This window comes from Peromyscus leucopus, chromosome 16_21, assembly GCF_004664715.2.
Source record: "Peromyscus leucopus breed LL Stock chromosome 16_21, UCI_PerLeu_2.1, whole genome shotgun sequence".
In the NCBI taxonomy this organism is placed as follows: Eukaryota; Metazoa; Chordata; class Mammalia; order Rodentia; family Cricetidae; genus Peromyscus; species Peromyscus leucopus.
Genome location: NC_051084.1, coordinates 59,866,685 through 59,890,375, shown reverse-complemented (window position 1 = coordinate 59,890,375; position 23,691 = coordinate 59,866,685). Strand labels below are relative to the sequence as shown.

The window sequence follows — 23,691 nt, the reverse complement described above, 5'->3', positions numbered from 1 at the left end:
AGAGGAAGGTATACAGAGTACAGAGAAGAGATGTTGATGGAAGATGCCACTTGAACCCCACTTCCCAAATACTAAGAGCTTTTGTGGTTTCTGCAGTTAATAAGAGTTAAAAATGATCTCTCAAAAAGCAATCGTTATGCACAAGAGTGAGAAAAGGGGCAAAATGTGGCTCAGCATGACAACTCTAATGTCATGTGTTCCATAGAAAAGCAACATCATTTGGATCTGACTTATATTTGGTTAGAATCTTATCTCGTCTCTACCCAGTCTGTATACCTTGTCTCCTTCTGCAGTGAAGTTTCAAATCACCAGCCTTGACACCTAAGAGGTATTCAGAAATGAAAGTCCATTAGAGCTTAGTGTTCCTGAAACAGAATAATCACCAGAATCCTAAAGCTAAGGCTGGTAATTATATCAAAATCTCACTGTTTCTATGAATTCAGTCTCTCCAAACTCTATACACAAATGTAAGATTCCGTTGGGTTCTCAGATGTTCATCTCAGTTTCATTCTCATGACAACTAGGGATGAGCTCTTCCAATTATAAAGTTGCATTGTGAAATGTTGTGATTAACAAAATTATAAGCAACTGTCACTTAATCAAGTTCACAGAAATACAGTATATCAAATCATAGAAAAGAAAGCATGGATTCTAACCACTTTGTCCTCCTTTGGGAAAACATCCAATGAAGCAGAGCAGGGAGAGAAAGAAAAAGAGAGAAACAAGAATGAGCCACATATTAATATAGCGAAGTCAACACAACAAATACATTTCTTCAAAGTGTTAAAACACATAAAGCACATGCTGGATGCAAGAACTGGGCCCACTTTCCTGAGTTTTAGACTTTAGACTAGTTCTACATTTAAAATTTTCTTTGGTATCAGGCATCCTGAGACATATCTGTAATCCTAGCATTCAGGAGGCTGAGGCAGAAAGATCCCAAAGCAGTCAATAGAAAGATGCTTCAGAGAGAAAACGGTATCTTAGAGGCAAAAAAAAAAAAAAGAAAATCTTCAGAAAGAAATGTCAACTTGCCACATGCTTCCTGCTATTACTGAAAATACTTTATTAAACACATAGAATGATACTAAAAATCTATTAAATTACACCAGAAATGGTTGGAGACCAAATTTAGAAAAATATCTAATAATGAAAAGTGTCATGGATTAAAAATAGGAGAAATATAAGTATTTTAGGCATGACTTATTACACAGCAGTTAAAAATGGCATTTAATTGTATGTATTTCAATATTTTATCATAAGAGAAAACAGGTTTACATACTGTTTTGTTCTTACACATAAGACATAATTTTAAGCTGGACCTTCTTTAATTTTATTTCTTTAAATATTTTTTTTTCAAGTGGCGGTAATTTTAGTATAAGAGAAATGAACAAAAGCAGGCATTAGTATCTGCTTCAAAGAATAAAAAGAACTTCCTAGCTCAGTTTTCTCTCTACAACCTGACTTTGACCCTAACAACTTCAATATCCCAGCAGTCAACAATGCGACAGTTGGCTTGCCTCAACCCTGTAATGGGAAGTTAACAGCTTCAGCAGCTGCAGGTACTCAGCCAACACTAACCCTCGGCTGACGTACACAATCTGCCACTGCCAGCAACTTTCAGACTGTTACCTATTGTAATCACCTCCAGGACCCACCTGCAAAAATCCATCCCAAAGGACGTACTTACAAACACTAAAAATTGGAGGAGGGAATAACAAACACATCTTATGAACTCTCTCATGTGACATTGGCTTAAATTCTTTTTATTTCACTCTCATAACAAGTATGAAAGATACTACTACTCCTTGTTTTATAGCTAAGGAAACTCTCTTGTTCAGAGATGACACTGGTCTTACATTAAACTATAACATGTACTTATTATACTCCACTGTCTTAATTCCCTGGAAGAGAGTCTAGAATATCCTACTGAAATTCAGACAACCAACTAATTAATACATCGTCAGCTGAGGAGTTTGTTCTCAATCTCAACTGATTTTTCCAAATGAGAAGAATTTCAAGAGTGGTTAAAGTTTTAACGATTTAAAATATATTTATATCACATTATGCACGTGGTTAAACAACATGATAAATGTTTGTACTGAATACTAGGAAATTTTTAAGGCAGTGATGATCGCAATTGTTCAAAACTATACTACAAATCTCAACCAAAATATTCATTTGGGTTTCTCTACAAATAATTCTACTGTCCTAACACAGGTAATGTGAGAAGACTATAACACTGAAATGTATTTCAGAGTAAATAATTGCTAATATGGGTCTTGAATTTCACAAATTGTAATGTGGGTTCTGCTACACCAGAATTTATTTATTTTTTTATTCAGAACCTTTAGCACAAAATATTTGTGCTAACTATGGTAGAGCAAAATACTGTGCTCTCATTTCAGCAAAATTAGAAAATTTCTGCAGGTGGAAATACATCTCATAACCCTAGCATTTAAAAATGGCTTATTATATGTTCCTTAAATTCCTAAATACTTCTCATGAGATGAAAGTGGCACTGATCCTTTGGCTTGATAGTAAATCTGAAATTACTGTCATGGGAGTTAACCATTGCTTAATATATTACAGTTATTTTCAATGATTCTATAATCCTTAATGATACTAAGTTTATATTTAATTCAAAAAATAAATGCTTTGGATTGGCATTCTTTTGGCTTGTAATGGGAATCATATATAAAGCTCCACATAGGCAAAGTATCTTATTTATTATTATGTTCATCACTGTTCCACTGTTTTTTGGATCTTAGAAAAATACAAAACACAAAAGCACGTATTCCTGTGCATATCACATGCATGCTTTAGTCTCAGACCATGCAAGGGTTTACATGCTTGCAAATTCGTTGGCTTTCTTCAGCTCTTGGGCACCTGGTGTGTTCACAGGACACTCACATTGTTCGATCGCAGAGACACACGGCCTCCACAGCGTGCACAGAACTTGGTGCGACAATATGAGCAAAGATGGCCACATCCATCAGCAAACTTTGTCTTATGACAGATTCCACATGTCGGGGCATCGTCTTTGTGCTCGCCCTGGTAACGCCTTGCTTCCTCTCCGATTTTTCTCACTTGCTCCTTATAGCTTTCAAACTGTTGATGCAATCTCCTGGGCAAAAGAGACAAGAGAATAAACTAAGTAAATGAAATAAGACAGAAAAGTCAACCATTTTTTCCTAAAGAAAAATAAAATTCAGGTGTTTGAGAAAAAGCAGCACATGCAAATCTCCTTTTCCCACCAAGCTGAAAACATAATCAATCTACATACTCTGATCTTTCTTGGTCTTGATCAAGAGCGCCTACTTTTACAAGTCTGTTTTGCATCAACCACAACTGCTAAGGCAAGCCCTTCCCCATAAGAAGAACATTTACAGTAAGATTCAAATCCCTCAATACATCAGTTCAAGTCCTCAATCTTAAATTGCTGTAAGCCGATATATTGGAACAAAACTCTCCAAACCACAGTGAGTCTCCTACATTAAGGATTTCTCCACACTTTAAATGAGAACAAGGAGTGTTGCACTAAGCCAAGTCAACAGTCTTGGGCCATCTCACCAGGAGACAATCCTGGGAAATGGCTGATCAAAGTCACCTGTGTGATAGAGCGAATGGGCAGGACATGAGTGCCCCCTCAAACACAGAATGCACAGATGACATTGTTAATTCTGGCAGTTCATGCTACACTCCACATAAGGTGACTGTGAGAGCTGCACTCCCCAAACATAGAAGGTGGTGAGTCAGGGCCATGTTCAGTATTGCTTCTGTACTGGGATTTGGTTATGCTATGTGCTTCTTTTTAACCACTAACAGCTCTTGAGCAAAACTTGAATCATTACTTTCTTCTTTGCCAACTGATACTTTTTCTATTTAATCCATACTTAAAGCAAATGTGTATAAACTCCCACATAACATAGTTGAATACTACGTTGACACCATTCCCTATTGAAAAGCCAGATAATTTCATTTTATAAAAGAATAATGTATGTGACTTTTTTTAACGAATGCACAAATACCTAGTTGATTCATTGATGAACTGTTTGGTACATCAACTATTTTATACTTTACCATCAATTGAAGTTCAAGTTAGTAGGAAACACCTAGGGATGACCATCCTTTCAAAAGATGTATGCAAAGTAGCCCTGGGAGTCTTATACTTTCTATTAAATGAGATGACTGTCAGGGATGGAAGAAAAGAAATAACCCCAATCAAATAAACAGAAATAAACTCTAAGCATAAGAGGAATCAAGAATAAACACTTATCTAGTCCCTAAGTCAGATCTTTACTGTTAGGGCCACTAAGTAAAATCAACTAAGGAATCAAAAGTATTTCAGATGTCAGGCTAAAGAAGAATTTTCTTATAAATTTATTCTATAACAGAGTATGATTTAGTATGGGTGTCCGTTAACTTTTCAGTAAAAGGTCAGATAGTAAATATTTTCGTTTTATGAGCCATATAGCATTTGTTGTAACTACCCACCCACACTGTTCTGACAGGAAAGTAGCCATAGATAGAATGTAAACAAATGAGTATGGATATAGTCTAATAAATATTTTTTTTTTATAAAAAGACAGACAGCAAGCTATAGTTGGCTAGTGGTCCAGTCTGTCAATTCTTCATTTAGGATTTGTTTTATGGGAAGATATAATGGTTTCCAAACCAAATCATCTTGGAATTTTAAAATTTAAACACAGGAATTATACATTTTGTTAGGACCAATCCAAAGGGCCTCTAATCTCTGGATTTTAGCTTTTTACTCTGTTTTTAGTATATGCATGTGTGGTTCTTGAGATTCAACCCAGGGCCTTGTGCATACTAAATATGTACTCTAAAACTGAAACACACATCAAGCCCTCAAAGGAAATTTTTGTACAATATGTAACATAGGATGCTCTGGCCATTTAGATAAAACCCTTTTCCTACTGCAATATGTGGAATTCCATGGGTTCACTCATGAGTCACTTCATATTTCTTAATAGTGCATCATTACTATTTCTGTATATGACACCTGTCTCCAACCAAAGAGTAAATATAAGAGATGTACAGTTCAGCAAATAATGAAGACATATACCTTTTTGATAATAGCCAATATGCATCTTATATATGTGTGTATACAAAATTAAATATAGCTACAATTTTCATAGTCCATTCTGAAGAGAAACACATGTAATTTATAAGTGAGTTCACACTGAAGACAAAATGTCTGCAAAAAAAAAAAAAAACAACCCTCACCTACTTGTATAAAAGCATAAGTACTGGCAAAAATATTTTAACATGACTTAAAATGTATGCTGGATCAGGAAATAAAGTGTGAAAAATCCATGAAAAAGAAAATGAAATAGAAACAGTATTTGACAAGGTAGCATAACTCAAATGCAGAGATCTATCTAGGTACAGGCACTGAGGCTTGGTGACCAACAACTTCAGTTTTAATTGTTATACAGTGAAAGCAAATGCTTTATTTAGGCAGACAACAGAAACACTTGAAATAAAATGTATGCTATCCAACTCAGTGGTGGAAATGTATGAAAGTAGAAAAAAAGACAAAAGATTTAACTTAAAGATGAAAACACAGAACTATAGAGAAAGAATGGTTAGTAACTGTAGCAGGAGGTGACAGAGACAATGAACTCATTAGGAATCATAAGTGGAATGCAGTGTGGCATGAGTATCAGACAAAAATGTTCATGTCAGATTGTTAAAATTCTAGTTAAATGAGGCTTAGAAAAGACAGACTCAAGATAGACTCAAACATAACATGACTTGTGATTTCTAATGAGGTGGGTTATTTCCATTAAACACAAAGATGGACAGAATGTTTTAAATAACAGGAAAAAAGGATATTTCATGGAAAGAGTAAAAAAACAAAAAAGAAAAAATCCCAAAACCAAAAAACAAAAACCTGACTAAATAAAATACAGTATAATATTTAACTCAAAAAACCATTACTAAGCCAGGCAGTGTTGTGTTTGTTTTTGCTCCTTTGGTGGGGGGCACCACCCAGCTCTCAAATGAATCACACACAGAGCCTTATTCTTAATTATAAATGCTCGGCCTTACCTTGGCTTGTTTCTTGCCAGCCTTTCTTAACTTAAATTATCCCTTCTGTCTTTTGACTCTGGACTTTTGCCTTTCTCTATTTCTGTATACCTTTCTTTCTTAATCTGTTACTGGTTGTGTAGCTGGGTAGCTGGCCCCGGAAGTCCTCCCCTCCTTGTTCTTGCTCCTTCTTCTCCCACTCACAGATGTCTATTTACTCTCTGCCTGACAGCCCTGCTTATTCTTTCTCCTGCCTCACTATTGACCATTCCACTCTTTATTAGACCATTATGTGTCTTAGATGGGCAAAGTAACACAACTTCACAGTTAAGCAAATGCAACATAAACAAAAGTAACACACCTTAAAATATTCTACAACAAGGCAGAGGGGTTCATTCACAGCTGTGCTCACTATATGCTGAAGGATGAAACATGAAGATTGAGTTTAAGGCCAGCCTCCGTTATAAGGCAAGACCTCATCTCAATAAAACAACCAACACACACACACACACACACACACACACACACGCACACACACACACACACTCCTAATGACAATAAAAATAACCTATTATTTAAAAGTATGAATTTAATGTTTTACATAACAATTTTGAACTTCATAAAATACACAGAACAGAGAAACTAATCTTCCAATTTTTATACCTTTTCTTATAATTGACAAGTAGATTAAAACATATCATGATAGAGGACGTTTTAAGACAAATATATGGTTTAACCTAATGGACAACTATACATAAACATATACGCATATAATTTGTGTGCACATGGGTGGTATCATATATATACATGTGTAAATTTCTCCATCAAGCACATTAAACCAGCTGTATAGGACTGATATTGAGTCTCCCTCTATTTTCCATCTCACATTGTTTGAATTCATATATGAAGCTCAAAGTATGTAGAACGTTCTGTACCTCAAGGGTATTTGAGATATTTTGTTTAAAGCTGAGGGGAAATTAGTTCATGATATTTGTTCTAGTTCTCTCTCTCTCTCTCTCTCTCTCTCTCTCTCTCTCTCTCTCTTTCTCTCTAAATATATATATATATATATATATATATATATATTTGTGTGTGTTGTGATTGTGTGTGAAACATTTCATATAAAAAAGGAAAAGCTCCTTTCTAACTCATCAAATATCACTAAATAGAAAATGAGCTCAATAGAATTGCAGAGGTGAATGCATTTAATAATATTGACATGTTCAAAGGAACCGATCATCCATTTAATTAGTTTTCAGAAGGAATACATACATTTAACTCTACAATAATGTGAAATAGACAGCACCATTTCCACTTTACTGACAGGAAAACTAACATCTGTCTTTGACTTTACTTTCACTTTCTATGTTAACATATCATTCTAAATTCACCTTCTTAAGATCTCCTCTCTCCTGAGCTCACATAAAAGGTGACAATAAATGTGGAGTCAACTTCCAACTTAATGCATTTCTGGAATCACGGAGGTATGAATTTACCAAGCAGTATAAACTTTGGTGAAGTTCAATGGAAATATATGAACAAACTCTGATGATGGAAAAAGCAAAGAAAATGGTGATAATCCCATTCCAAGAAACTTCAGATTCTCAGTAATACTTTCATTACACTATAATTGCTGCTTCTTTGGGATACTTTCATTACAGTCTCATTCCTCCATAGCATTTGCCCTCAAACTCCCTTTTTACCAAACTGACTTCAAGATACTGTTTTCTTTGCAAAACTACAACTCTAATCTTGATGGTTTAAGATCCTAGGGTCCACTATTGCAAATACTTTTGCTTCTTATACTGTGTGGTCTCTTAGGTCATGACAAGTAGGCAAATATTATTTGCTCTTGTATTAGTGGACACACACAGCTGTTTTACTAGAGAGAGGAGTTTTTTGTTTTTTTTTTTCATTGATCTGTGAGGTCAAGGCCTCTAAAGTCTTACTTTCTCCATCGGAGAAGTGAGAGTAGTTCCAAGGAAGACAACCACCAGGATGCAGTTTTTTTTCCCAGAGTGGATACATAAAGGATCAGGATAGCTCTTTCCCAAGTCCCTCCCACAAAAGCTCAGGAGACCACTCCGATGGCAATACTTGTATTTTATTAAGGCCTTCTGTTCACTGGCCCTAGGCTGCCCATATCCATTTTTACTTGTCTCATATGTGTTAAAGCAATGGTTTCAGAACAGGGCCATTTTCATAGAAGTGTTGTAAACATCCAAGAAGGGAATAGAATGAGAGGGGGAAGATCATGACATTTCTCTGGCTGAAAGTTTCTTACACCTTCAAATTGCTTTCTTCTGACATTTCTTCCTTTAGTTGCAGGTAAATCCCTTATTCAGTACTGAAACAGCAACTTAGGTCCCCATCGAGCTCACCGACTTTCTATTATCAAAGGAAACCAAGAAAGAAGAAAGGAAAGGAGAGAGGATAGATGGATGTAACAAAGGGAAATGATTCATTTTGCCCATGCCCTCAACACTGCTCCATAACCTGTGATACTCTCACAAATTGGTCTCTTAAAACAACCTTAATGACCTTCCTCAATACAAACTCCTCTTAGAATGTTCTCACATCTCATTGTTTCAAGACACTATCTTTAAAATGAAATCGATATCTGGAACCAAAATACTGGTAGTGAAACCATCAATAGCACATACTTTTTTTTTTGCATCTGATGCTTTAATACTTAAATCCATTTTTAATATGTGACAATGTTCTACCATGAATAATAAGTGAAAATACATATTGCATTATATAGTATTACTGTAAATGAGCCAGCAACTGTAAAATTTGTGAAATTTATTTCTAGCCTTTACCTTTGGATTGACATATTGCTATTGATTAACAAGGTTGGCAAAATCACAGATTTCAATTATGTATTAAGAAAATGAAGTATTGTAAAAAAATAATATTGAAATTTAGATTTTTTTTTCTGTATGGGAATCATTTTTGTCACTATATAATGTCATTGAGCTATTTCCATAAGTGCGTTCAATTCAAGAAACTCCGAGATTCCAGTGATAAAGAGGTCAGCTCAGTGATTAAGGATTTACACTTTAAAGGAAATAAAAAGTGTGGACTATAAAACATCATAGTAAAATAGTGAACAACTGATATGAATGTGATTCAGAGAAATCTCTGGGATTAGCACAGGTCCTCACAAATTTATTTCTCTGTTGTGTTGCTCACTCTCCCATCCCCAAAGAAACCATAAGCTAGAAGACTACTTCATCTTCTTCATGGCTTGGCTTTACAAAATCTAGGCACACAGAAATGGGCTGTATGAGAGGAGGGTTGGGTGAGCGCTACTTTTCCAAGCCCAGGTAGCAGATATAGAAGGAAACTGACAGCTTGCCCCAAGATAAAGGGAGGAATGGAGCTTCGGGAAATCTGCATGTGGCAGACCAAGGGTGGGATGTGTGCAGAATGATGAATGACCTTGAGTCCTGAAAATAATAGGTATGGCCTATGTTTCCTTCCTCAATTGCAGAAAAAAAAGACACACAGATAGAAATTATTGTGTGTTCCTTTTACCATATGGGTAAATGGATGCCATCAAGAGTCCATGATGTTAAAGATATATAGATTGAAGACAGGAGAAATCGTCTAAGAGTATCACACTAATTAAGAGCTCCCCCAAACTGTAGCAGATGCCCAGGAGGTGAGACACAACAATGATTAAGATACAGTGTCTTACTTGACTGATAGTTTGGACTCATGCTATTTAAAAAGAGAACATTATACTTTTCATTGAAAGTAAATTCATAATTTCTTTTTTTGTTTTGTTTTCTTCAAGGAGTTTATAGTCTACTTGAGAAATGTAGTACCTGTGATACATATGTTAACAGGATTTCATTTCATTAACATAATTGAACAACTACATTTTAACCATAAACATTGAACATTGCCTTCATGAAAATAATTTTAAAAATTTAAATGTTATGACATATGTGTTATGTGTGTGTGAGAGATATATGTAATAGCTGACAGCTCCACATGCATGGATTTAAATGTACTATTTAAAACATTTAATAATTCAAAAATTCACAGATGTTATTATTAATATTTACTCTGGCATTTCTTTTCTGGTTCTGGAGGTCCAACAGGGCTTTGTGTATGTCAGATAAAGAACTACACCCAAGACTTGTTAATTATTTTAAAGTTACTATACTTAAAAAATTATTTTTTCATCCTATATCCAAAACCATGGCTTATCTGTAGTCTAAAACGATTACATTTTTGCTTAATGTAAGTGTCCAGCAGATGGCACTACCAGCTTTCATTTTCACATTTGGTGTTCAGTTATTTAAATCAATTTTCTTAAAAACATCTAATGTGTTAGAGAAAATTAGTAAAAATCAGCAGGGGTGTAACTTATTAGAAAAATGTGTATTCAGAGGTGACTGTAAAAGAACAAGAGGTATTTATAAAATGCAATTTCTGCTATTGTAAATAGGATTTTCCTTCTCTGTACACTTAACACAAGCCTGTATCTATGTGCAGACACACACCCATCACACATATATCTAGTCCCATGAATATGCATGCATGCACACACATTTGGTATATTACAGGGCCTGTTGTGTATTTCTCTCCTGTCAGTGTATTTTCATTTCATCTCTTCGTCCTCCACTTAGCCCTGTTAAGATGTAGTTCAGCCAATCAGCGTCCCACAGTGCTCTGTGAGCACTGAAAGATGACACAGGGCAAGCCAGAGCCGAACTGGTGATTAGCTATTAGTGCTTTACAGTCTGTTACCTCAGCCAAGCATTTATTTTCCATTCCGTTTTCAATTTACCATGGGAGGCCACTCCTGAGTAAGCATGAACCGGAGATATCTCAGGACAGGGAACCTCACTCACATGGCTTTAAATGTTTGCTTCCTTCTCTTTCCCTATGATTTGTCCCCATGCTCCAGAATGCAGTGGGGCTTAGCATGTTTTTGGGATAGGTCTTAGAAACACAGCTTCTGCATGATGGCATGTCCCTGGTAGGCATAACAGAGCTCAAACACTGAAAACCTACCATGAGAAGGGGAATTGTTTAAAATTTTGATAAAAACAGATTTTCTCACTTTCACTACAACTCCAGAGAAAAACATATGTAAAAAAGGAGAAACCATTACACAAGTAATTGATAAGAAATGAGGTTTTAAAAATAATGATGTTAAATTTTAATAAAATAATCATAATAAGGGGCTGGAGAGACGGCTCAGTGGTTAAGCGTGGTTACTGTTTTTATAGAGGACCCAGCACCCACATGGCAGTTCAAAACTATCTGTACTCCCCATTCTAGCCACTTAGGGGACCAAGCAAGAATGTGGTGCACTTACATACATGGAAGTAAACACACACACACACACACACACACACACACACACACACACACACACACATGCACGCGCACACACACACACATACGCACGCACGCATGCACGCACGCACGCACTTAAAATAATAATAGTAAAAGTACTATGGGTACCATCTGTATGATAAAAGTATTAAAGGACACATAACAGGCCAGGTGGCTGTGGTGCATGCCTTTAGTCCCAGAACTCAGGAGGCAGAGCCAGGCAGATCTCTGTGAGTTCGAGGCCAGCCTGGGCTACAGAGCAAGATCCAGAACAGGCACCAAAACTACACAGAGAAACCCTGTCTCGAAAAGCAAACAAACAAACAAAAAAACATCGAGCTTGTAAAGCAAGCTCCATGTACTGGCACTTAAGTCAATGGTGGTGTCCCAAACGTGATCAAGACCAAGTATTGAGCTATGAGTTCAGGCCTGCATCTCCTGCAGGGCCAAGCACAACCTTGCCTTTGCTGAATTCTTGACTACTTTTACTAAGCCTGCTGTGTTGAAGTAAGAAAGAAAATGAATGAACCCATTACACAATTGGACACTCTTGGAAAAGACTGTGTCTAACTTTTTGAACTTAAGCATAAGACTGGCCTTCTTGGGAACAAATATGCATTATCTTTTTCTTAGTTTTTATGAACATGAAGAATAATTTAAACCCATTTTTCAGTTTCTCCATGTATGGGCTTTTGATAATAATAGCAACTAGGAAGAATCACTAGGAAGTTAGTTGAGATAATCAATGTTAAGTGCTTAGCACGATGTCCAGAACATGGGAAAGCTCACTACATATGGGCTATTATTATGCATAGACATGGATAATACATGAGGGATGAAAGCACTTTGCTTTTAAGTTTCTGAATACACTTAGCTGAGAACTTTGGGAAGCATCTATGACTGGCAGAGTTTCTTGGCATATGGGCATCAGTATGAGTGACTTAGATAATTGATCAATAGACCAACAGTAAAGGCCAGGAAGGGCATTTCATCAGGTGAACTTCAGTCTGAAAGACAAACCCACCAGATAAACTTGTCCTGCTGAAAGCCTGGGAGATGCAGCAAATGAGAAAAAAACAAAAATACTTTCTGAAAATTTTCTTGGCATTTTTTATGGTTAATTGCTTTTACAAAATAGAAAAAGCTAATACACACAATGAAGTTACAGGGGCATTGAATAATTACTAAGTCCTCAGTCAAATACCAACCAGTTGCTATGAAATGCATGAAAATAATGAATGTAAAATCAGAACCTATAGTTTGTCCTGTTCTAGCAACATGTTAATAGATTGAAATATATAAATAAGATGGAAATATATAAATAAAGAGGGGAGGAGGAGGAGGAGGAGGAAGAGGAAGAGATGCCTGTAACTTTTGCAGAGCCACAAACAGAATAGATCTTGCCTTCTAAAAATTCTGGATGGAGTAACTAAATTTGAAAATTACTACTATATCAAACACTTGTTGCCTTTAGTTTGAATGCATTTACACACATTGAATTCATTCTTCTTCTTAGGGAGTTAAGGAAGTTTGTTCATTTTCTCTTCTTTGTCATGATAAACAATTAGCTACAACAAGGTGGCTGCAAGGAGCTTCCAGCGATGGTTGACAAAGTAATAACTGTCTTTTTTTTCATTACTAGACCAGAATAAATTCATTTAAAACAGCAGTGGTCCTGTGAAGCTCTTTAAGTCACTTTGTTTCTGAGGAGCAACAGAGCCATACAGGATTAAATACAAATTGTGATGTTTTTACTTGCAGGGTGTCTGATGACCATGAATTCCAAGACCCCTTCTTCTCCTGGTGCAGTTTATATTTGCAGATTCCAGCTATAGGCTCTCATTCAGTCCCCTGCATCATTCCAGACTGGTCTCTGCAGAAGTTCTACCTCACCTATTTTTCTCTAAAGGTGAATGATGAAGCCAGAGCCATCTTATTCTGGGCATAGGAAGGATGTGTTACCCATGTCTCACTCCAAGAAGTGAGTGCATCAGGCTTTCAGACATCACTACTTCATGTGTAAAATGATCATTATATCCCTGCCAACTTTTGGGGTTACCATGAGAAGTAAATAGCCAATACACACAATGAAGTTAGGGGGCACTGAATAATTACTAAGTCCTCACTCAAATACCAGTTGCTATGAAATGCATGAAGAATAATGAACATAAAATCAGAACCTATAGTTTGTCCCATTCTAGTAACATGTTAATAGATTGAAATACATAAGTAAAACAAAGAACTAAGAAATGAATTAACTAAATTGAGTCAGAATTTTAAAAAGCAGCTTCTTCAAATATCCTATGTTTAGAGCCTAAATTAACTATCAGAAGAATAAGAAATTTATTCTTAAAAAGACTTCCCTTTTTTCATCATTAAAGCACAGAAATACAAACTCCCTGGATTTCCCCTGCACAGTGTACTGAATTAGTCAGCCATCATTAGGTACAGTATCTTCTCAGGCATTCTGGAGTTCATTTCAAGACAAGTGACAAGATGTAATTTCCTTCCCATTATATTTGCTAATGATGACATCTGTTTTCATCCTTTAATTAAGACATACTGTTAATATGCATATAAGACTAGCTATCATCTAAATAATGTAACAGGTGTTGTACATAACTTGAGTTATTATATACCTGTGAAAGGAAATGGTAAACCAAGTATTTCAAATGCTACTACAAGTGTGGAAGCCAAATTTCCAAAGAATGTTACAGCTTTTAATTTCCTCATATGTATACATAATTTACAACTGTCTCATGTGATCTAGAACACGCACTGCTCTTTAATCAACTCCAGACAATCTCTTCTAGCCTTCCAGCCATACCCAGGAATAATTAGTCTATTTTTAAATGTTGCCATGTTACGTTATATTTAGATACCAACAATGTGTCATACCCAGCTTTCATTAATCACACAAAGCTAGGAATTTTCCATTTTTGCTTTTCATACTATTGCACTTACATAGAAACTTTAATCGACATCAAGTTATTTTAAATACAAACTGCTTTTAATTCCATAGACTACATCAACAAGTCTGGACAGAAAACGTTCCATTTTCTGTCACTGTAATGATCCAATTACAAGAAGCATGATCAAACTTGAAATCAACAAAGTAATTAATTTTGCAGCAGTTAGTCAAAAAGAAAACACTGCAATATTTTACTTATAAGCAATGCCCCATCTGACAGAACTCCTGCTCATTTTCTTTAGTTCTTGATCATTGCTCACTGTCAACTTAACCTTAAAACATGGGTCCCACCCCATCCCCCTACATAAAGCCCCATAGAACAGTCAACCAGTAAATATTTAAAACTGAACTGAATCGAAAGCTATTCAGTAGAGTGACCCAGGAATATACTCTGACAAGGAGAATTCTATTTATCCTTCATCTTCCAAAGTTTTATTGACTTTTTTTTACCCTTTTAGGATTAAGTGAAGTAGCATAGGGAAATTATTCTACCTATGCAGAGTAAATATGATAGCTTGCTCTCAGCTGAGCCCTCCGAATGCTAAGCAACTTTATTGTTTCTACTGGAATACTTCATAAAACACAAATGGAGTGAGTAGTTAGGAAAGGCATCACTCCATCAGGAAAACTTGAGCAAAGACTTGAAGCAGACAAGGAAGCCAGTAGTGAAGGGCGTGGATGCAAAGGGAACGGGGAGAGTGGATGCTGAGGTGGGAGTGGGAGAGTAGGACCAGGTAAGAACAAGGTAGGAAGAGGGAGACAGGGTGTGCAAACCTTACAGCCCATCACAAGGCACAGTCCCTTACACTGGGTGAACAGGAAGAATTTGAATGCAAAAATTTGATGAGTGGGCTCCTATGTCTACTGGATTCCAGTACTCTATAGCTTATTCTTTTTATCTATCTATCTATCTATCTATCTATCTATCTATCTATCTATCTATCCATCCATCCATCTATCATATATCTATCTACCTACCTATCTACCTATCTTATTTATTGAAATGAAAATAGAATCACATGATTTTCCCCATCCTCCCCCCCTTCACTCCTCCTAATGGACCCTCCCTTGCTTTCTCTCAAATTGATGTCTTCTTTTTCTTTAGTTGTCATTTTACACACACACACATACACACACACACAAACATACATATAATACATATACATACATATTCCTAAATATGTAAGTGCAATCTGCTTAATTCATACAATGCTATTTGTATAAGATTTCAGAGCTGCCGCTTGGTGTTGAATAACCAGTTTGGGTGATGGTCTCTTCCCCAGGGAAGACTAGTTTTCCCTCTCTTCATTCCTTAGCTGCTTGTAATTTTTGCCTAAGGTTATGTGACTAGTGAGGTCATGGATCTTGGAAAAGAACATACAACCACCCCTTTACGAAGCCAACATAATTCTTAATTGTATTCTAAATTTTTATCCTTATACCCACAGAGAAACGTAGCTCCCATTCATCGCCCAATCAATTTTTCTTTGCAACAGATGGAGACCATTAGGAAAACTACAAACAACCTAAATACCATGAGATCAAGTCCCCGAGAAATTTTAGAGAAGCTACACCTATGAAGTCTCAACAACATGCCTGCCTAAGCAAAAACCTGTACAAGGAAGGTACAAATAGGCATGCTATCATGGGAGGTGTAAAGCACACAGGACCCAAGGGAGGAGATAGCAGTCATGAGGTCTCTGAGCACCTGGGTTAGAAAAGATGCGAGACAGTGGGAAACCACCCAGCTCTTCTTTCTCCACTCACCTGGCTTTGGATCTTACACAGGCCAAGCAGATAAGCAAATTTTTATGTTCGTGATGATTATGGACTTTTTTGTTGTTGTTGTTTGTTTGTTTGTTTTTTGTTTTTCGAGACAGGGTTTCTCTGTGTAGCTTTGCGCCTTTCCTGGAACTCCCTCTGTAGACCAGGCTGGCCTCGAACTCACAGAGATCCACCTGGCTCTGCCTCCCGAGTGCTGGGATTAAAGGCGTGCGCCACCACCGCCTGGCTATTAAGGACTTTTGAAGCTTCATTCCCAGGTTGCATTTACCATGTGCTGTCCTGCTTCCTTCCTCAACACCAAAGCAACCACAGTCTACCACACCCGCTAAGGCTTCCTCAGGTACCATGACAGAGATTATCATCTCTATCAGAAGGGACTGCAGAAATGATGACATCTTATATTAGAGGAAAACAGGCCCACTGGGCACGTATTAAACTTCTAAAGCTTGGCAATAACCATAATATGAAAGTATGCCTGTATCAATGAAGTTCCAGGGGTTTCTTTTATTTATATGTGCTAGGTTAATACTAAGCAGACACCATAAACATGCACTAATCTCACATATGACTAATATCAATACTGTTTCTACCAATGCCAAACCCACTGGGCACAACTTTTGAATCCATGATGCAATGAAGGTAGAAATATTAGTTCTTAGAATGCAGATTCTATGAGGAAACATAACAAAATCTTTTGTAATTCTGTATGGCAGGTTTTAAAATGAGCGTTGACTTCAGGAAACTGAGAGACAATAGAGCATTCTGAATTTGAGGCCAGCTGGGGCTGCAAATGGGGATTCAAGTCAAGTCAGGTTACACAGCAGGACCCCATCTGGGAACACAAAAAGAGAAACATTTGAAAGTGTATCATCTACCTTAGTAGAGTATTTTTTCTGTTTGTTTTTTTAATAGATTACATCTTCCCTTAAGTGGTTATACAAACTGAGTGCCCTAAAAGATGCAGTATTTGGTGTGCATGTGTGTGTGTGTGTGTGTGTGTGTGTGTGTGTGTGTGTGTGTGTGTGTATACTTGGATACATGTTATTGCAGAGCCTCATGTCTTGACTTTAATGTAAGTGTTCATAATTCAGTGATGTAAATACATCTTTGGAAGGAGTGACAAATTACTAGACATTAAGGAGATGCTCCTGAGATGAACACAGCCTTCTTCTCTTTTGGATTGTTTCTCTGTTTATCTGGTTTAATTTTGCTTTTGTCTCCCTTAAATTTAGAAGAAAGTCCCCGCTTAATGTATGAAGCCGGTCGTTGACTTCAGAAAGGTCTGCCATAGCAATCTGTCTCAACTTCTTGTCTATAGGAGTACTGGTGTATCTGAACAAACACCTGCCACATCTTACTAGGGGAGCCCAGGTCTCGGAGGGTAGCATCAGAGACAGGCAGAGCCCCTACATAGTGAGTGCTGGGCATAACTGTTTCAGCTAGTGCCAGTTCTGTCAAGCCAGGTATGCAGCCAGGCCAACTTAGCAAGAAAATCTTTTCATGATAAAAGGTTGATCTGTAATAGGGATGATAGATGCCGCCCCAAGAACTGAGTCTAAGAAGAAAGAGAGAAGGGCAGGCTTGGTGTAACTACATGCAAAGAGAGAGGCAACATTTCTTATTAATTACTCACATCTAAAACCTGGTGTGTTCAGTATGTCTCCTGCCTAAAAATAATTTAAACAGCCTGGCTGGGAGCACTGCTGATTTGTCAGGGCGTGCATCCCGCTGGTCACCTTTCTAGATTATCTGTGTGAAGACATTTTACGGGCTGCTCTAACCACGCCATCTGAGCATTACCAACTGATCAGATTGCAGTCTTCATTTAGAAATGCCCTCAGCCCTAGGGGAGGATGCATGAATTATTATAGCTTTCATAAACAGATTTCCTCCAAAACACAAGTCTCTGAGGTTTGCTTTAGTTTTGATTGCCATCATAGTAAACAGATCAACAAAGGCAGGAGGCAAGGTGGAAATGTCTTGTGAAAATTCTACATAACTTGGTTATCATCTAAGTGAAGCCATCCTTTTCCTATCATTCCAGAATGGCTGCGCAGAGGAGAAGTATTTCATCAAAGCTCATGGTCACCATGCCTTGCATAAGGACATTCCCACCAAACAAAAGGCAAGGTTTTCTTTAATTTATTTTATATCCAAAATAATATTTTTGTTGACTATTTGGGAATTCACAGAATGCACCCAGATCACACTCACTTCCCAGTCATCCCAGGTTTACCCCCTTACTCTTGTGACCTCCTTCCCCCCCCAAAATAAAGAAAAAAATACCACGTTCATTCCGTGCCTTTTGTGTTAACCAGGTACTCATTGGAGCATGGTGAAACTCCCAATGGTCAGTCCCTTAAATAAAACTGAGTCCTTCCCCACCCTGCTCACCCAATATGGACTTCCACATGGTTCCTGGAGACAGCACACACCTTGGAGGTCCAGATGGCCCCCAGCATCAGTATGGACCATGGGCTTCAGTATAGTCTACAATGGCAGTACATAAACCAGACATCAACATGGCCCTTGGCTGCAGCAAGGACCAGGGACACCACCGTGGCTCTTGGCAACAGCACAGGCCATGGACATGAACATGGTTTCAGATGGCAACATGGTCTACAGGCACCAACATGGCCCTTGGTGGCAGCACAATAGGATTTTAACAAAGGTTGTCAGTAGTTGAATAGGTATCATGAGAAAAGGCTTATTCTCTCTGAGATTTATTTCCATCTCCTATAAACTGAAAATTATAACTGTTACCTCTTAGGAACACAGAAAACACTGGTGCACAATCTGCCATATATTGGATACTTAATAAATCTTAGTTTCCTTTCACCACTTTCCTCTTTCAGAAGAATATAGGTTCTTTCTATAAAACAGGATAGTGAAATACCACATTAAAGTGGAAGACCTGGTTTTGAGTCATGGGTTTGTATCTCACATTGTGAAGCCTTTTGGCACCTCTACATCAAATTCCTCTATTTTTATAAAAGGGAAAGAGCTAGGCCACTTAGAGCTATCACTTATTAATTCATAAAATCAATAAATAATGACTGAACATCTACAACATGCCAAGTAGTTACATAAACACAAAATGGAGTTCTTTGTTCATAGGAAAATTTGTATTCAACTATGATTGGCAAGTGCTAAGACGTGTTTAAGGAAAGCATGCAACAGAGAAAGATGAGATAGTTCTCAGAGCTATGAGACGAACAGGAAAAAACAAAAAAAAAAAAACAAAAAAAAATGAAAGGCAGTCCCTGACAGAGGCAGGCAAGCCTATATAGATAAGATAATGGGGGATGCTTTAGTACATGGTGGAATCCTGAAGACCAGGAGTAGATGTGCTTTTGCCTGCCTTAGGAATAGAATTGCTGGCAGACAGAGGGTGAGGACAAAGCCTGAGGATAAAGCTTGGGGAAAGGCATAAAGGGCGGAGAAGGGAGGAAATGAAGATGACATCACAGACAAATGATGTCAGGAAGTCTTGAGAACCATGGAGACTTTGAATTTCTCTCTAAGTGGGTTGGAAGCTCACCACAGGTTTTTGAGTGACAAACTGCAATGATGAGGTTAAGAGCTAAAAAAAAAATCCATCTGTTGTGTGGGGGAACAGACTACCAGTTAAGTAGACCAGGAGAGACAGGAGCTACAGATTCTTTGAAAGAGTGCTTTAGGTAAAAGGAATTTCCAATTGATGATATATTTAGCCATTGCCCCAATGAAATGAATTATTATAGTCCATCTCTGGAGCATACTTTAGCTCTAAACAGTATTAGTTCTGCAACATTAAGCAAGTTATTCTAACTCGTTAGACTCTGATGTTATGGACTGTTATGTTTGTCCCTCCCAAAAGCTGTATGCTGAAGCCTTAATCTCCAATGTTACGGTGCTTGGAGGCAGAGCATTTGGGTGGTAATTAGGTTTAGAGGATGTCAGAGATGAGCATTCTCCCTGCCTTGGTGGGATGAGTATCATATAGCACAAAGAGAAACCAGGATTCTGTTTCTCCACTATGTGAACGCATGATAAGAAGCTGATGAGCTCTCTTCAAGCTACAAACAGAACTATCACCAGGGAACAAAGCTGGTGGTCCCCTTGTTCTTGCAGATTCTGGGAGCTTCCAGAACTAGGAAATAGATGGTAATTTGTTAGGGAAGCCTTGAGATAATGCCCTGAGTCTCCTCATCTGTGAAATAGGAGTGATATCACTATTATTGTAGATTTAAATGAAACAAGCTAAGTGACAGACTTAGTACAGTGCTAACAGGTGTGCTCAGCTTGCAGCCTGTAAGTCACATGTACCCCAGGATAGTTATGAGTGTGACATAATACATTTGTACACCAAAACCTCAAGTCACAATATTAGCAGGTTGTTCTCTCTTGGGAGCCTTTATTGAATGATGAATTAACAAACAGGTCATACACTTACAAGGAACTCATTTAAGTCATTATAAAAACATATCTTACTGACATAATATTAAAGAGTAAGCAAAATTAATTTGAATTTTCCAAAACCATTGCTTATTTCTTTCTTTCTTGGAATGAAAAGTCTGAATTTTACATTCCCCTTCCCCTGTTTGTGTGGACATTTTAAAAGTCTAATCTAAAAGAATAGACCTCATGGTAGAATTCTGAAAAAATATTTTTGATGTGGAGTCATTTTTATATTCCTGGAGACATAAGAGAGAACAATGCATTAAGAAAAATATGGAACATGGTTTTTATTTTATGAGTTAAAGCAACTTCATGAATACAGCAATACTCATAGATTCATAGAGTTAAGAGAAGAGCAAACCATACTCCAGAGAAGTCAAGAGCACCACAGAAGCAGAATTGAATACACTCAGGCTACTCCCTGACTAGCAGAATAGGGGTTCTGTGTGATTGATAGAGAGAAACACTCTTTTCAGACGGTCATTTGATCTGGACACCATCACTAACGTGCTTTCTTGGTGAAATTAAATATGGGGATTTTTTTTTAACAGTGAGAAGCAATCAGATGCTCAGTTTTAAATTTCATATGGAAGAAAAATGGTTGAAAACTAAGTCTGATATGTGGTTTGCAGTTCAAAATCCATCACTTGGCATGAGATGTATTTTTATCTCTGTGAGGTTTTTTGGCTTGTAATTTGAATTCATCTCGGTAGAAAATTCGTGTTGCATTCAGTGTTTTGCTCTTTATTCTGCTAGCAATGAATCTCAGTTTTAACCTTCAAGTATTTGTTCTGATTTCGTTGAGATAAGTGCTTGGCTCTGGGAAGGACATGATTTGCATTTTATTTGTATGAAGAACCAATACTGATTCGCACAACAAGAGACATTTAGAGTGACAGGAGCAGGGACACAAAAGGATGAGATTTCCAGTTTAAATTATGCAGGTGCTGAGACACAAAAACAAAACAAACAGAAACTGGAATGGGTGACAAAAATGTAACGCAGATCTAGAAAGCAGCCCAGGTTTGGAGAGGCACTGCAGAACACTTCCTGGCATTTTCTATACAGACAGAACTCCTAAGTACCCTTTGGAAAACCCCAAAAGATATTTCCATCTTGATTTGGCCCTCTGTAAGTGTTCAAACTACAACTGCTGCCTTATACTTCGTAAGGTAACAAGTAGTAACAAAAGCAAAAATGTGTTTGGCTTCTCATTTGATCAGTAAGAGCTCTTCGCCTATTTTACACAGTGGCAAAGCAACATATATGTACAGTATTTGTTGAATGGATATTGGTAACCCTTCAAATGGGATGAAGGCAGGCCAAGAAATTTCCAGTAATTCATTTTCTGAGGAATTGTTCAGAAATTGAGCTACTGCACAAGGGTGTTGACATTGATTTTCCCATTACTGGACCAGGAGTTCCTTCAGGGAAGGAATCCTGTTTTTCATCTCTGTAACCCCTGTTTACCTTGCTTCAAGTTGTGGCTTCTGACAGTAGATCTTCCTTCAGTGCTGAATCGATAATGGATGAGAGCTGCTCATGCAAGCATTTCTTTTCTCTCCATCATTTGTATCTAGTGTCTGCTCTCCTGACGCTTACATTGTTCTCAATATTTGGAACCCCTTTGCCTTATCCTTACCCCCAGATTTAAGTCACCCTTCTAAGCTCTATGTAGAGCCTATGATCGTGCCATAACCACTGATACCATCTTCTCCCTGATGACAAAATTTGAGTTTACACATCATTTACTCTGGTGTTCTATGTATTGATAAACTGTATGCAAACTTCCTTTGTCCCTTCTCAGAAAGTGTCTTTTTGCATCCTTCAGTTAGACTAAAAACAGTACTCTGCAAATATTTGATACTAAATATTAAAATGTGTCCACAACTAGATGAAATTTCTCTCAATTACACGCTATAGTGAGAGAGGTGTATTTACATCAGCAACACCCTGACTAAAGTTGTGTTTTACTCTTCAGATGGAAGTTATAAGGATGTCTTTTAAGGCACACAATTCCCCTATTTACAGCCATTATTGTGGGCATTTTTATACCAAATCTAGTGTCCCTGTGCTCTCCATCTCTATAAATGGCTTTAACCTTTTGGCTCATTTAGAATAAACTGAATCTTTTGTCCACATGACATTCATCCAAATAGTTGAAAACTGTTCCTTACTGTGTCCCCTCCAAATCTTCTTTTCCTTCAGGCTAAGTCATTTGTCTTTTGGCATGATTTCATATCCCTAAAAATGCTTCAGATATCTATTCCATTATGAAAGTAGGACAGCCTGCACTGGAATAAATTATTAATTTATTCTTACTATTCCACATTCTATAAACCATATTTCTGTTTATAACTCTAGACCACATTAGTTTTTGTTACTCATAATCATACAATGGACGTATACTTGAACTTACTATCCACTAAATCCTTTATGTCATTTTTCAGAACTCTAAAAACTAGATTGCTCACAATTGCACGGCTGTCTTATTTGGATCACCATGTACAACAGTGTTATTTTACCTGTCAAACATCTTATCTTTCTAGATATTGCCCACCTCTTCATACTGACAAGACTGCTCATAATGACTACGAAAACCCAGTCACATTTAGCAATACTATGTTGTGAAAACACAGTGAGTATTTCCTTAGTACAGGGACACAGAAATTTTCCCATTAAGGGTGATCTTATAAATGTTTTAAGGTTTGTAGGCCATTATTTCACCCTCCTGATTATCTGCCACTGTCAGGAAAGCAGCCACCCTAAAACAAAACAAAGGAGGGCAGCCCTGTCCCCATAATCTCACTTGAACACAATGAAATTTAAAAATACATGTAACTTTCATTATAAAAGGTGTTATCCTACTCTTGATTTTCTTCAATCGTTTCAAAATATAAAAGTCATCCATGCCTCACAAGCTGCACAAACCAGGTTGAGGGCTGGATGTGGCTCACCGGCCACAATGTGCTAACTCTCGGTCATTACCAGTGTTGTGAACTCCGTCAGAGGTCCCTGGTGTGCACTACGAAATCAACCTCATTCTCAACCCGTTCACAATCATGCCTTAGCAGGGAAAT

The 23,691-nt window shown here is 37.3% G+C and overlaps 1 protein-coding gene across 36 annotated transcripts in view; it reads right to left on the bottom strand.

The window, feature by feature from the left end:
* The window catches only part of Rims1 (regulating synaptic membrane exocytosis 1), a 488,347-nt gene that overhangs the window by 270,790 nt on the left and 193,866 nt on the right, over nucleotides 1–23,691 (bottom strand). For 35 of the 36 annotated variants that reach the window (XM_028868035.2, XM_028868038.2, XM_028868036.2 and 32 more), the window contains 2 exons: nucleotides 2,914–3,127; nucleotides 657–668 (listed from right to left, as the gene is read on the bottom strand). In XM_028868035.2, the coding sequence (XP_028723868.1) occupies nucleotides 657–668; nucleotides 2,914–3,127 (226 nt within the window). The remainder of the gene's footprint in view (nucleotides 1–656; nucleotides 669–2,913; nucleotides 3,128–23,691) is intronic. The other variant, XM_028868010.2, reaches the window with a different exon arrangement.